Genomic DNA, 16,548 nt, shown 5'->3' on the forward strand with positions numbered 1-16,548 from the left:
CCAGACAGAACCAGAAATCAAGCAAATAACTCAGAAACTGAAAGCAGTAGTAGTTAGACTTAAAAGTACCAGATCCAGCTGAAGTAATATTTATTCTGCTTTGTCCATACCCTTACATCAAGGAGGAGGGAAAATAAACTTGAAGTCGCATCATTACTATTTTTACTGTAATTAACAAGCAAAGGAGTAGGCCGACATCATGAAGACTATGGCAAGCAGCGAGGGTATTTGGGTGGTTTGATGTTAGTGGTGTGAGAGTTTCCTCCCCTGCTTCAGACCAACAAAAAATGATCCACACACACCTTAAGCACATCTTCCAACTGTCACATTTTGACAAGAACAGTCCCAACTAACCCTACTTTTTCCAGACCATTTAAAATGTCCCAGTTCTTCTTTCCTCTTTCCACTTTCTCCATTCCTCCTCAGCTTACTTCAGTTGCTGCAAATTGAGTCCTAAATGCAAAAATAGTTTGTACTTTGCAGCCTCTCCTAACTTGTCTGTTCTTCACCTTTACTAACTTTTGCAATCTTGACTATATTCTGATGTTGCTTGGCCGCACATCCCATTTTTCATCTGTGAAAGATTGGAGGGTATGCTTAAGTACTAGTCAGCCCTCGGTATCCACAGATTGTTTATCCACAGATACAAGCAACCATGGCTTTAAAATATTTTAAATATATATAAATTCCAAAAACCAAACCTTGATTTTGTCATTTTATATAAGTGACAGCATTTTACTTTGCCACTGTCTATAATGGGGCGTAAGCAGCCATGGATTTTGGTATCCATGGAGGTCTTGGAAGCAAACCCCAGTGGATACCAAGGGCCCACTGTATTACGCCCAGATGAGAAGAATCACTGGCAACATTCTATCGACAGACTGACATCACAAAATGCTATGGGCTCACACAAAGGCAAAGCACAGAACATTTGGATTAAAGGTCATTGTTGATACAACTTGATTTCCCGAAGGGCTCCTACTGGCCATAGAAAGAGGCTCTTTGAATAAGACAGCAAGGATCCAGTAAACATGATATCTGCACAGACATGATGTTAGCTTAGGACTCTCCCAGAAAGGAGGCAGAACAAGGGAAAATACATTTACAATCCTCTTCCAATCAGAAGCTATTGGAACTCTAAAGTCTACTTACTCCTTCAGAAAGAAACATGCTGTTTTTAGATTAATAGTTTTCAGTGAGATCAGCTAAACTGTTAACTCAAACCACTTTTATTGATTTGTCTGAAATAAAGGATTAGCTCTTTTTTTTAATTACAAGTTTTATATTTGCATTTTTCCACTTTGTAAAAATTATTGCAAAAGGAAAGCACTTGGCTTTTGGAAATATTTAATAAGGCCAAGATAATAGGTCAGCTGTAGGATGATTTATCAAAAGCATTTGAGGGGGGGTGACCTTTAGAGCAAAGGGGAAAAAATCACCTCCATCTCCCTCTGCATTCTGAAGACAACAGTTTGCCAACTGGATTCCAGGAGTTTACTCGCTATTTTAAAAAGCCAAGCAATTATTCACTGTGCTTACTTTCCTTTCTGGTGCACAGTAGTGCATTTCTGTCCATCTAGTGCTTCTTACCAGTTGGAAAAGGAAACAAGAGAATGCCTAGGATTTTTGTTTTGTTTTGGAAAGTTAGCTACACCTACAATTACAAAACTCAGTTTTTTCTAAAGCACAAAAGAGGTGGCAGAAAGTACATGCTATGGAGTAGATTACGTGTCCTTCTTAATTAAGCCAAGCAACCACAACAGATATCAGCCTTGACTAATCTGTTCAAAAGAAAGGCAAAATTCTGCTAGCAGGCACTACGTTGTTTACTACCATGATGCTGTTTCAATAACATGGACTCAAACATGCGGCAGCTAACAAGGTCAATGCGATTTTAGGCTGCATCAATAGAAATACAGTGGACCCTTGTTATACGCTGGAGTTTGGTTCCAAGATCCCCGTGTATAACAAAATCCATGTATGCTCAAGTCCCATTAAATATAATGACATAGCAAAATGGTGTCCCTTATAAAAAATGGAAAATCAAGGTTTGATATTTGAAATGTATACTTTTTTTGAACATTTTCAAATCGTGTATGCTTGAATCTGTGTATAAAAAATCCGTGTATAAGAAGGGCCAACTGTATAGTGTCTAGATCAAGGGAAGTAATAGCCCCACGCTATTCTGCTCTTGTCAGGCCCCACCTGGAATATTGTGTCCAGTTCTGGGCACCACAATTTAAAAAGTATGTTGAGAAACTGGAGCGTGTCCAAAGGATGGTGACCAAAATGGTGAAGGGTCTGGAAACCATGCCCTATGAGGAATGACTTAGGGAGATGGGGATGTTTAGCCTGGAGAAGAGAAGGTTAAAAGGTGATATGATAGCCCTGTTTAAATACTTGAAAGAATGTCATATTGAGGAGGGAGCTAGCTTGTTTTCTGCTGCTCCAGAGACTAGGACCCAGAGCAATGGATGCAAGCTCCAGGAAAAGAGATTCCACCTCAACATTAGGAGGAACTTCCTGACAGAAAGGGCAGTTCGACAGTGGAACACACTCCCTCAGAGGGGTCGTTCCCACTTACCTATAAAGCGGGTCATGATCCCGAATGCATCGTTCCCACTGAAGCTCGAATTTAATCTCCATTACCCCTCATTCGTTCCCACAGCATCATGAATTAGAATTGAATTAAAATGTTTAAACCGGATTATCAGCCTATAATTCGGTTTAAAAAATAGTAGTTTATAACGCGAGTTATTTTTGAAAGCGGGGTACGATTCGCTGTATCCAAATGGGAACGAAAGGGTGTCTGATTCAGGAACCTGGAGATGGGAGGAGCACCACTCAAGGGGCTGGCCTGGGGGTGTCACCCTCTTTGGTCTCTTTCTGCATCGCCAGCACCATTTTCATCAATTCGCATAGACTTTCCCCCGGTGGATTGCAACCTCCCCTCTGCTCCTCATTCATAGACCGATGTGTGAGGAGAGCCATTGAACACCATTTCTTTCTTTTTTCTTTTTTCACCTCTGCCTGAGCGCCTGAGCAGCAGATGGGCTTTACAGTACATGCCTGCTTGATCGCCCCCCCCAGACAGTCCAGGGAGCAATGAGGGAGGCAAAGCGATTTTTGGGAAAAGAGGCTCCTTCCAGAGGAACTATGGGATGGGCATTGCAGGACATCCCTGCTTGATCGCCCTCCAAACAGCCCAGGGAGCAATGAGAGAGGCAAAGCGATTTTTGGGAAAGAAGGCTCATTCCTGAGGAACTATGGGATGGGCTTTGCAGTACATGCCTGCTTTATCGCCCTCCAAACAGCCCAAGGAGCATTGGGGGAGGCAAAGCGATTTTGGGGAATAGAGAGCCTGGACACCCAGGGATCTGAGGGGGGGATTGAGCCTTATCTTCTCTCTTCCCCAAAGATTCTCTCCCCATTAATGAAGCCCGCTGCCTTCTCCTCCTTGATCCGATTTGCCAAGCCTCCTTCTAGTCTGGGGAGACACAACAGAAGAGCCTTGGATGCAGTCAATTTTCATTGGCTGCCCCCCCCCCAAAAAAAAACCCAAGACTTGTGACGTCTGAAGCCTACGCACTTGATTGACAGCTTGTGGACACAAATGGGAACGGGGAGCAAGTTAATCCACTTTAAAATAAAGTGATTTAAAATAAATGGGAACGAAAACAAGGTTTAAATGAATCGAGGTAATTTACCCCTTTTGGTAATGGAAACGATGGGAAAAATTCGAATTATTCCCGGAACATAATCAGATTCGCTCCAATATAATCCGTTTTATCTGCCAAGTGGGAACGCCCCCAGAGTGTAGTGGAGTCTCCTTCTTTGGAGGTCTTTAAACAGAGGCTGGATGGCCATCTGTCAGGGATGCTTTGATTTAGATTTCCTGTATGGCAGAATGGGGTTGGACTGGCTGGCCCTTGAGGTCTCTTCCAGCTCTATGATTCTATGAAACATGCTGGTCTATACATAACTAGGAGCAAACAAGAAGTCAATAAGAAGAGTCCAATCTACTGGTAAGCGCAGCCTTCACAGCAAAATCCCCCAAATTTCCAGTCTTCATTGTCATCGTATTTTTCCATCTGTGAACCTTGTTTAACCAAAAACTGTGTATTGAGCTTGATAAAATGCAGGCTCTTCCAACAACCAATAAAACAAGAGTAGCTGACTCCTAGGATATCCTTAGAGATGGAGTACCCAAAGGAGATGTGCCAGATGGGAGGACAGTACTTTTCCTGTCTCTGTCTTCCCTCAGCTGATAATAGATTCCAGATGAAAGAAAATATTTCTTAAAGGAGCAGATGTATTCTTTCCCACATCTATAAAATATTTCAAAATCTGGTATTTAATATGGTGTCCTCAGACAACAGCATGACACTGGCTGATTCATACTCATCCTCTTCCTAGGGTCTTCAGAAAAATTTGTTTGTTAGGTTCAAACTGCTTAGGCACTACATCAGATTTCTTGTACACAGGGGCATAACAAAATATACAACTCACTATAAAAAAGAAAAAGAAGAGCCGGCCTGGTGTAGTGGTTTGAGCATTGGACTACAACTCTGGAGAGTGGAAGCCAAGTGGGTGACCTTGGGCAAGTCACACACTCTCAGCCCCAGAAAAACCAGTGACACTTTAGAGCTGCCATAAGTCAGAAATGACATGAAGGTACACAACACCACAAGATTAAAAAAAAAAAAAAGAAAGCCAAGTATATATTAACATTTAAGAATTTACCTGCACAATTTTCATCCGGTCTGTAAGATATCAAACACTGCCTCGAGAACTCAAGAGCTCTGCCTTCAATTTAACACACATCTAATAATCTGCCATGTTTTCTTGAAGTCTAGTCTAATAAACAACTAATTCACCAATGGTCCTAAGGAGATATAGCACACTATGTTTTCAGTATGTGTAAGAAAGGAAAATTGAGGAAAATTACCCAAATGACTTAGAAAATCTATTTCCCCAAACAAGGACAACAAGTCACTTAAGTAAGGTAACTGGACTGAGATTAATATTTGCTATGCTTTGTTCTTCCAATATTCATTCTGTATAGTATTTGTATATAAAGCTATAACAAATGACAGGCTTAGATTTGCCTTCTATAAAAAAGGAAACAGAATCAAAGTAAGATCAGCTTCCACTGCCAAGACTGACAGTTCAAGCCTACTTATTTTAGAAATCCATGCCTTCCTGACCTATGCTCAAAGTAAATCTAATAGCCTGTTCATCCCGATCTCCTGAGATAACATAGTAAGCAAAAGCATTATTATCACAGTTTTATTGCCATATTTAAAGCCTAAGATGAAGGAGGCATTGCACTACTCCACTTTTATAGTCTAACATACTGTATTTGTTAGGCTTATTTTAATCATGTAATTAATGTGCACAGAAGCTATACATTTGCAAACAGTTCTGCTTTGATGTAGCAGATCAACTCTTACAAAATTTATCTTCCTCATCCTAGATGGCAAGGATATCATAAAGGGTAACACACAAAACTGAATTCCATGCAACAGGTTCCCAGGCTTCAAATAGCCTCTTATCTCCAATCACCAAATCAAAATGCTAGCAAAAGAACTCCATGGGTGGATGGGGAATCCCTACAGGTCACATCTGGCTAAGCAAGAGGGGACAGGGATTTCTCGATTCCCCATCCCCATAGGGCTGCACTGTTATTAGAAGGCTGGTACCACTGAACACCTTGGAATTAATTTCCCAGTAAACATGCACAAGATTGCACTGATAAACACTTTTATCTCTGGCTGGATCATGCCTCTGTTTTTTTTAATATAATTGCCCCTTGTATATTTCTGATTAGTGTAAAATGTTGATACGTTGCTAAGGCAATTTTGAATTGCTGCAGCCGTTTTCTATCAGAATACTGGGAAGGGCCGGTCTAAATAAAGTCCTGATACCCTGCCAATTTTCCTTTAGTTAGAGATGAGAAGCAAGGGGGAGGGGGAGGAATAATCAACTGTTTTATTTGGTGTTGCATGAACTAACTCTGCATAAGCAATTTCCATCTTTAGCTGAAAAGTTCACCCAGCTTGCAAATCAGAATCTGATGTGACTGTAAGGGTTCACACCCCAAACCTATAATTTAAGTAAGAACAACATTATGGTATTCAAAATCCTGAACTCCAGGATAATCCTTGAGGGACAGAGTGCCAGCCTCAAGGCAAAGCGTGTCACCTCTGCAGGAGGCAGCTCAAAACCTGGGTTTCTCCCTCTCGATTTCTGCTAATTCCTCTGGAAACACGTCACCTTACGTAGCTGCTACATTCTGTGGATAAGCTGAACATTATCTCCTTCTTGCACCAGAAATGCTTGCAATAATTAGGATACAGAGGATATTAAATAGCAAAGAAAGTGAAGCTGGGCATTTCAATTTTAAACCATGCAGATGAAACTTGTTTCCCCCACAAAATGAGCAGGTTTGATCTTAATGAAGCCAACATTTGTCTAACAGCATAGAATGCCTACAGGCAGAGTAGGAACCAACACATTTCTATATGGCATTTAAAATTAGTATAAGCAGTACAAATACAGTAGACAGAGTGAAGATTATGTACCAGGGCCAAACCAAGACCAAGAGAGCAATTCTAAGAGGCAAGTGGGGTTACCAGATATAACCTTAAAAACCTTTCTTCCAAGATTTTTTTTAAATCCAGTACTAGTCACACTGTAGGACACTTGCTACCTACCAAAGCAAATTCTAATATACTGCTAAATATAAAATGTCCCACAGCCAGATGAATATTTTGTGTCTGCAGAATAAATTTTGTTACACCAAAATAACCTGACTTAGGTCATAGAATCATAGAATTATAGAGTTGGAAGAGACCACTAGGGCCATCTAGTCCAACCCCCTGCCAGGTCCAAAACACACTGCAGAAATAATCCCGTTTGAGACCGCTTTAACTGCCCTGGCTCAGTGCTAGGGAACCCTGGGAATTGTAGTTTATTGTGGTACCAGAGCTCTCTGACAGAGGCGGCTAAATGTCTCCCAAAATTACAGTTCCCAGAATTTCCTAGCGTTGAGCCAGGGCAGTTAAAGTGGTCTCAAACTGGATTATTTCTGCAGTGTGTTGAAGAGTAAAATGAAATAACATACAGTTCACTTTTCTCAAATAGTTGTGGTATCACCCTACCCTAATAAATTCCAGTGTCTCCACCCCCTAGAAAGAAATGTAAGTATTTCCACAACCAGAGCCTGTCAATGCACCACCCCTCTATCATGAGTTGCCTGGGGAATTTTTTGTTCTCAGTTATTTCAAATATATTACAGTGGCTTGGACAAAAATACCAAAAATTATTAGAGTTAAATAATTTCGGGAGACATTTTTGCCCTCAGATAATTGCTCGCTTATTTGGGGGGGGGGGGGACTGTATATGACAAGAGGCTGAAATTTGGGAACATTTTTTACAGCTTTGCAGGTGACAATTAAAAGGGCTACTTTATAATTTTCTTTGTATAGAACGCCCAAATGTTGTTCTGCTGCAAATGTGGCAGAGGATGACTCTCAAACCTCAGATGTAACACACATATGTACCCCCAAAGACAAAAGTTCCACTTATGGTGGAGGTAAAGCGTGGGGAACAACTGCTTTGACACAGAAATGAGACCAATATGGATAAAGGGTCTCTCTGAATAAGTTATACACATCCATTTTGTCCCTAATTACCCTTTTCCAACTTGTTTCATACAGGATGTCAGATCAGACGAGAGACGGACAGACTTTGGGTTTCTGGGATTTCCTTTGAGCTTTTTTTCTAGATCGCCAACTAAAGGAGCAAATAGTATAAACTTAGTAGAATGAAAGCGTAGCTTGCCTCTTAGCACATGGCTCAGACCAAGGACTACTCGCTCTTGGAAGGAAGCCCCACAGCCAACTCTCCATCTTGAGAGTACATGGAAGTATACCTACTTTCCTGAGGAGATGTTTAGTGTGTCACAATTGAACCCCTAGTTGTTTCACATAAAAATCCACTCCTCCCTCCCTGCTTTCTTCGTTTCAGAAGCCTAATTAAGAGAGGTGAGAAATCCTTTTAGTGGATAGCTACTGTTTAAAGATGGTGGGGGGGGGGGGGACTGAAAATATTCAGAAAATGGTAGAAAAACGTGTTTTAAGACTTATTCCGTGCAAAATTCACACATGCTTGTTTTGCACAGAAAACATTTTCTACAAAAAAAAGTAGCATCTTTTCTGCAGAAAATAATATTTCAATACAGAAATATTAATTCTTGTACAGAAAATGCTGCTTCCTGCACTGAAAATAGCATTTTCTGTGCATGAATCAATATTTTTACACTGAAATATTATTTTCCACACACAAAATGCTGTCTTCTATGCAGAAAATGTCTCTGAACAAAACAACTGTGTGAATTTGCACAGAATACGTCTTAAACTGCAAATAGCCTTCAAAAACTGCATGGTTTTTGAAGGCTTTTTCACAGCGGGAAGAAAATTGCTGAAATTACTAGTTGCAACTTTTGAGAAGAAACTTGGGCCTGTTACAGACTGCCCAAATAAAGCTGTTTCGGGTCTCTTTGGAGGTATGCTGTTTAAATGATGCGTGGGTCCTACGAGTCTGGAGGTTGCACCAAAGCCACACTCCATTCTTAAGGACTGGAGTGCAGCTTTGGTGCAGCTTACGGATTCTTAGGATGCATGCATCATTTAAACAGAATACCTCCAAAGAGACCCGAAGCAGCTTTATTTTGGCAGTCTGTAACAGGCCTTAGTGAACAATTACATCCCTACTGTTGTTGAAGAACCGGGAGTCAAAAAGCACTTCCAGTTATACTGCAAACCACCCAGAGATGAACCAGTAGACCCTCATCTACTTTTTAATGCATTGATTAGATTATAACTGCCCCCTCCCTTGCAATGTATATATGGATTTATATTTAAGGATTCCTGCTCTCTATCCTGCAAGAAATGTCTCAGCAGTACTATGCCTCTCTGCTTCAGCCAGGAACCTAATCCATCATCTGAGTTAGCAGCCATTCAATAAACACCTACTGCTGTTGCCATGCCAACACTGTCCTGTAAAATAAAAGCATCATCACAGCTCAGTAATACTAGCAAAAGGAGCAGCGCAGCAGCTTAGTCTGGAAGCATCCCAATCACTCCTATTCCAGAAACCAGAGCACTACCTGTCAAACAATAATTGCCCCTCCTTTTTCACAGGGGATCCATTCCAGACCACTCGTGAAAACGGAGTTTCGCTTATATTCAAGCCCCACTGGCTTGAATATGGGCGCAGGTGCACAGGTGCGCACCCCAGTCATTCCCCCTCCGTTCATCCCTCACACATAAGTGAGGGACGTGAGTCCGAAGACTGCGAGGAGGACTGAATTCTTACCTTATCTGAGCAGTATTCTAATGGCTCTTTCAACCCACTCTTTGAAGGAGGACATCCCCAAAGCTACAATTAATGCAGCCTGACACTGCTTTAACTGTCATGGCTCCATCATGTGGAATCTTGGGACTTGTAGTTTGTTGTGACACCAGAGCTCTCTGACAGAGAAGGCTAATTATCTCACAAAACTACAAAACCCAGAATTCCATAGTATTGAGCCATGGCACTTAAAGCAACATCAAACTGCATTGATTCTGCAGTCAATATGCAGCCTATTCAAGGAAAAGCACACTGGAAAGATCCTCTCATTAAAGTGGGAACGCTTCCATGTACTTTCAAGATGACATGTTGGCTGTAGAACTGCCTTCCAAGGGTGGGTAGGCTGCGTCCCCTCTTTCCACTGGTGAGCAAGGACCTCGGGGGCAAATAACTGGCAGCTTAGGAAGCAGCTTTAATGGGTACACAGGGTATTTTCGTTATTGGTATGCTCTCAAACTGCTTTTATTCCTTTCTGTTTCACTATTATGTGTATTTGTGTTTTAATGCCACGATGTTCTGTGTTGTTATCTGTACCTTTTTTTAAGTTAATTTTGTTGTGAGTCACCTTATGTCTGTTTTGGGAGAAATGCAGGATATAAATCAAATAAGAAAGTATATTTTGGGTCTGCTTTAGTCACCTGTCAATTTATGATGACGCCATGAATTTCGTAGTGTTTTCTTAGGCACTCTAGTTGTGTATATTGGATGGCTGCTGTTGATATCTAGCTGATCCTGCTCTGTTGCCTATGGACACCCTGGAACATCAGAGATTGGTACAGTTCTAGGAAAAATACATGTACCAAGCATGCAAACACCTAAAAATTTATTCTGGTAATTAGGAATTTGGAATATATGCAGTAATGAAAGGAACTGGTTCCAATTTCATGGAAGAAGATACTGCTCCTGGCTGTGATGTATCTGTTTGATGGCACTGAGGAGTTTCAGTGTATTCCATGGGACTTTACAGTGTTATAGGATATCTTATGTGGGAATGTAAAGCATCAATGCCCTGGCAGCTTTCTGTATCAAAGAAAGAGTGTCTTGTGTCACTGTGAAATATCTGGTTGTATATCCTTGGTCTCTGTGATGCAAGGAGTACTGTATATTCTAATGATGTGAGACCTCACTTACATATGATCTTTCCCATGTGTTTCTAGAACAGAGAAATCATCTATATGGTATAGAACATCTGTTCCTAAGAAGCAATGCTGGACTGAAAAAAGAAGTCTTGTTTAAAGACAATGCACACATAAAGAGGGACATGGGTGTGAATTACACAAAGCTATATGATAAAAGACTTTTTTCATAGAATCATAGATTTGGAAGAGACCACAAGGGCCATCAAGTCTAACTCCCTGCCATGTAGGAACACAAAATCAAAGCACCCTCGACAGATGGCCACCCAACCAAAGAAGGAGACTCCACCACACTCCGAGGGAGTGTGTTCTACTGTTGAACAGCTCTTACCATCAGGAAGTTCCTCCTAATGTTGAAGTGGAATCTCTTTTGAGACTTTGTGCAAGCTGTACCATCACTCAGGACTGGGCTTGTTACCAGCTGTGACCTGTGTTTTTCTTCTAAATGGGTTTTAGAATTTGTTTTAAACTAGACTTTTAATGTAAATCATCTTTAGTAGATCATCTTATTTTGGATTGTGATAGTGTTTTATTTCGCATTATTGCAAGTCACTTGGGAGTCCTTTCTTGAGCAGGATATAAAATAATAATAAATAAATATGTTTCCAGTATTAATACGTGCCTCTAAAGATGCTGTTATCGTGTGCCTTCAAGTCGTTTCTGATGTATGGTGACCCTAAGGCTTTCTTAGCAAGCTTTGTTCAGATGAGATTTGCATTGCCTTCCCCTGAGGCTGAGAGCATGTGACTTGCCCAAGGTCAATGGGCAATGTTATAGGATATCTTATGTAGGAAATGGGTTTCACGGCCAAGAAGGGAATCAAAAGTCACAATCCAACACTCAAACCACTACACCACATTGGCCCTTTTTCTCTAAAGATGAGAAATACACAAACATCCTGAGGAAAAATATACAAACATTACTGGTTATTACAAGGGAATCTACCCCCCCCCCCGCCCAAAAAAAGACTCAGAAATTCTAGGTGGCAACAGGACCTTCCCAAAGAATGCAACTTATTTGGCTGATGTAATTTCATGGGCATTTGTTGCAAGGGAAGGCAGAGCCACTCCTACAGTGGGCTGTAGCTGAATAAACACGGGCAGGAATTGACATAGTAACCTATTCATCTTAGCATGGCAGAGAGAAGGATTTGGTTGACCCTTTGCTTCAGGCAGCAAACTATCTTGATCCAGATATCTTGGAGGATGATCACCTTGTGCAGATAGGTGGAATAACAAGCTCCATGGGGACTGGGAAAGGGAAAAGGCATGACAATGCTAGGGAAAGTGGAGGGAATTAGAAAGAGGCAGATCACATGCTAGATGGATGGGCTCAATTATGGAGTACATGGGCACAAAGTTACAGGGTCTAAGCAGAGCAGTGAGAGACAGAGGGTCCTGGGCTGCATCCACCCTGCAGAAATAATCCTGTTTGACCCCACTTTAACAGCCATGGCTCAATGCAATGGGATTTGGGGGTCTGTAGTTTGTTGTGGCAACCAGAGTGGACCCTCTCAATGTCATGAAACAGGTGTCTTTCAGCAACATAAAACACTGACCTCACGTCTGTAGGAAAGGTTAGGAAGGACGATCCTGTGGATGAGACACCTCCAGGACTGCATCTGCACTGCAGAAATAATCTGGTTTGGCATCATTTTAATTTCCATGGCTTCCAAATGTTATGTGATTTTGGGAACTGTAGTTCTATGAGACATTTAGCTTTCTCTGTCAGAGAGCTCTGGTGCCACAACAAACTGCAGATCCCACAATTCCATAGCATTGAGCCATGGCTGTTAAAATGGTACCAAACTGGATTATTTCTAGCAAGCTGTCTACTTCTCCTTCTACTTTCCTTCACCAGAGCTTCTGGTGCACCAACAAACTACCATTTCCAGAATCCCACAGCATGCAGCCATGGGCTGCATCCGCACTGCAGAGATAATCCAGTTTGACCCCTCTTTCACTGTCATGGCTCCATGCTGTGGCATTCTGGGGACGGCAGTTGGTTGTGACCCTAGAGCCCTGTTAAGAAGCATGAATTTAGACTGATTACATTGACAGGTCTCAAACCTGGGTCATATTGCTACAGGTTGAGGCTGCCAACGGTCCCTCAGATTGCCACCCCCAGAATCCCACAGCAATGGAGCCATGGCTGTTAAATGGCTGCCAAACCAGATTACGTGCATCACTCCATATTTGTGACTTTGACCATTGATGGATTTGATTAATATGTCCTCTCTAGGAATACACAGGTCCTCCAACGCAACTCTATGGTCAACTTTAACTAAAAGTTGCACTGAAAGCCCTAGGGATTCCTAGAGAGGACACTCCACTGGGCCTTTGTAGCTGCTCCAATGTCTCTCAGATGTAGGCCACAGAGTTGCCCTGGAGGACCCAGAGATTCCTAGAGAGGCAGGCGTCCTCTCAGGCGGGAGGCGGGAGGCGGGTGGCGTGGCGTGTCCTGCTGCTCCTGCTCACCTTGAGATAGTCGTTCTCTGCGCGCAGCTCCTCGAGTTCCCTGGCGACGCCGGCGTCGAGCATCTCCTCGGTGAGGTCCGAGAAGGCCATGGAGGCGCTGAGCGGGAGGCGGCTGCTGCTGGCCAGCGAGGAGGAGGAGGCCAAGGCGGCGGCGGTGGCGGCCGTCGAGGGGTCCTCCTCCTCCTCCTCCTCGTCGTCGTCCTGCTCCTCGTAGTCGCCCTGCTCGCAGTCCCCCGCCTGAGGCCTCCCTGCCATCTCCGCCATCCGGGCCTCCTCGGAGGCGCTGCAGTCGGAGACCTCGGAGCTACTGTCAGTCAGGCTCAGGGCCTGAGGCGGCGCTGAGGGGCGCCTCGAGGAGGAGGAGGAGGAGGGCTCCCCCGCCACCCCCGGCCTACTCCTCCCTTTGCCCTTGCTCCCCTTCGCCGCCCCGGAGGCCGCCTTGCCCTTCTTCTCGGCGCCCAGCCCCGCCACCCGCCTCGCCGCCCCCGAGGAGCCCGTTTTGCCCGAAGAAGAGGAGGAGGAGGAGAAGGCGCCGCCCAGGGAGCCCACGCCCCGACGGCTCTTGGCCAGAGACCACCCGCTGGGGACATCTTTGGGCCTGGCTGGGGACGGAGCCCGGTGGAGCTTCTTCTTCTTCGCCGCCTCAGGCCTCGGAGGAGGAGGAGGAGGGACTGGGAGGGAGGCCGGGGGCCGGCTGGGCTCCCCTTCGGCCAGCGCCGCCGCCATCCCCTCAGAAGCAGAGCAGAAGGCGCCTCAGAGGGAGATGCCTCCGCCGCCGCCCTTCCTCATGTCCAGCGGAACAGACCCAGAAGAGGCTCATAGAAGGGAAGGGGAGCCACTCCCTCCAAACGGCCTCGGCTGCTGCTCGGGCTATGAATCCCCTTCTTCCCTCCTCCTCCTCCTCCCTCCTGGTTCCTCAGCCGTCTGGGGGAGCTCCTCGGCCGGCCTCTCTCTTCCAGAGCCTCCGCCCGCCGGATGACGCGGGCCTCCTGGCTCCTCGAGGAACAAAAGGCGGAGGACGGAGGGGAGGCGAGGCCGGATCCTCGAGGCAACAGCGACCCCCTTCTCCGAGCGGAGGAAAGAGAGGCCTCTCCTCTCTCTCTCTCTCTCTCGCCTCCTTCTCCCCTCAGTCTTTCTGGCGAAGGGAGCGAAGTAACAGTCCCTGGGGTCAGGGGCACAGGACACCCACCCACCCAGCGAAGGAGGCAAAAACCCACAGATGACATAAAACACTGCTTTTACTTCTTTATTTACTTATTTAGAGTACCAAGAGCCCACCCTCCCCTCAAAAGACAAGTAAACGATTCATAGATTAAAACCTATCTTGAAATAACAGATGAATCACACAACAGCTGTAGCAGAATTCAAGGAATAGCAGATTCAGCTGTATTTTTGGTGGCTGGGTATCTATTCAGGAAAGGCCTGCCAGAAGAGATCCGCCTCAACGGCCTTTTTTAAGCTGTTTAAGGTGGTTATATGACAGGTCTCATCCGGTGGCCGTTCCATAATCAGGGAGCGGCTGCCATAAAGGTCCTCTGGGAGGACGCGGACAATCTAGTTCTTATGAGGTTGCAACAAATTCCTCCCAGAGGTCCTGAGAGTAAGGGGTGGGTTTTACGGAAGGAGACGGTCCCAAAGATAGGAGGTTGGACGCTTGGACCCAAGCCATGTAGGGCTTTAAAGGTGATAACCAACACCTTGTACTGGGCTCAGAAACTAATGGGCAGCCAGTGGAGCAATCTTAGGATCCGTGTTCTATGGTCTCTTCTAGTTTTTCTTGAGACCAGCCTGGCTGTCATGTTCTGTACTAAGATCGAAAGACCACTCTCCCCTCCACATTCGCTGGGGTTAGGGGCACTGGAAACTGCCACCACGTGTTGAATGTGGAGAAAACCCACAGATAGCAAAAACACTCAAGAGGGACACTGCAGACCGAGTCAGCCAGAAAAATCAGCAGTAGCAGAACACATTATAAAGCATCCTGAGCATAAAAGGCTTTTTGAAAACACTGAAATTCTGGACGATGCCAACAGCTATCAAGGTCAGAATGCACAGGGAAGCCATTGAAATCCATAAGCACCTGGACAACCTCAACAGGAAAGAAGAAACCCTTAAAGTGAACAAAATTTGGCTACCAGTCCTGAAAAACAGCAAAATCAAGACCCAGCCAAATGCAAATGAGAAACCACTCAGGGTCAGGGGTTTTCCCAGCAGACAATGATCACCAATTGGCAGACCCTAATCCTCTTTGCCTATCCTCCCACCCTGAGGCCATTCAACAACAGAACAATACACAGATTAACATGGAAATCACTCCTCCTTACCCAGGGTCACACAGTATATATATACTCAACTCTCTTCCATGCCAGCATTCTTTGAAGATGCCAGCCACAGATGCCAGTGAAATGTCAGAAACAAACTCTTCTGGAACATGGCCACATAGTCTCAAAAACCCACAAAAAAAAAAACCCTATAAAATATGTTTTTACCTGAGAGAAACACCTCTCTAGGAATCTCTGGGTCCTCCAGTACAATTCTGTGGTCAACAACTGCCAAACACTGACCATAGAATTGTGCTGAAGGAGCTGCAAGTGCCTAGTGGAGTGTTCTCTCTAGGAATCTCTAGGTCCTTCACTCCGACCTTTGGTCAAGGTTGGCCATAGAATTGCACAGGAGGACCGAGATATACCTAGAGAGAACATATTAATAGAATCCGTGAATAATCAAAGCCACAAACGTGAAGGGAGGAGTGTAATAGGGTCAGCCCTCCACAAAGTGCGAGGAGGTCTTCACCACAAAATGGAGAACATTCCAGGGTGACTAGATGTCCTACACTCCAAGGAGGATGGGGCACCTGAAAATGGAGTTCTTCCCAGGAAAAGGGAGGACATAACCAAAAAAAAAGCTCAAAACACTCTTAGAAAGATAAATGCATGCTTCTTCATTATGCTCAAAATGGAGGTCATTCCAAGGGGGAAATGTAGGACCTGACCAAAATAAGGGCATGCTTCTCGGTCCTAATTGAAATGGAGGGCTTTCCAGAAAAGGGAGGACGTGAGCAAAGAAAAGCAAAAAACACTCATAGAAATTGAAATGCATGCTTCTCGTGTCATGCTCAGAAATGGAGGACCTTCAAGGAAAATGAAGGACGTGACCAAAGAAAAGCTTGAAACATAGTAGAAATGGAAATGTTTCTCAGTCATGCTCAAAATGGAGGCCCCTCTTCTGCAAGCAGTTGAGAGGGGTCCCTCTGCTCTCTCTCTCTCTCTCAGTCTCTCTTCCTCCTGTGAAGGAATCAAAGTGAAGGAATCAAAATAGTAGAGTCAGCCCTCCACAGGGTGAGTGGAGGTCCTCACCATGAAATGGAGGGCCTTCCAGGAAAAAGGAGGACAGGCTGCCAAGTAGATGAATTTCTCAAAGGGCAACAGCAAATGTGGTGTTACTCATTGTGCTTCTTAGTCTTCCTCCTGGACAGAAGGTCGAGACATAGGACACATCCTGGAAAAGGGGGATGTCTG

The 16,548-nt window shown here is 44.3% G+C and overlaps 1 protein-coding gene across 2 annotated transcripts in view; it reads right to left on the bottom strand.

The window, feature by feature from the left end:
• LOC149315804 (microtubule cross-linking factor 2-like) overlaps positions 1 to 14,014 on the bottom strand; it is a 115,822-nt gene extending 101,808 nt beyond the window's left edge. The window contains exon 1 of one of the 2 annotated variants that reach the window (XM_089514128.1): positions 13,031 to 14,014. In XM_089514128.1, the coding sequence (XP_089370254.1) occupies positions 13,031 to 13,756 (726 nt within the window). In that variant the 5' untranslated portion in view covers positions 13,757 to 14,014. Of the gene's footprint in view, positions 1 to 12,111; positions 12,156 to 13,030 lie in introns of those variants that run through there. The other variant, XM_089514129.1, reaches the window with a different exon arrangement.
• Between the last annotated feature and the right edge of the window lie 2,534 nt (positions 14,015 to 16,548).

Source organism: Sceloporus occidentalis, unplaced genomic scaffold (assembly GCF_023333645.1).
Source record: "Sceloporus occidentalis isolate IW3139 unplaced genomic scaffold, rSceOcc1.0.p SCAF_3, whole genome shotgun sequence".
NCBI lineage: Eukaryota > Metazoa > Chordata > Lepidosauria > Squamata > Phrynosomatidae > Sceloporus > Sceloporus occidentalis.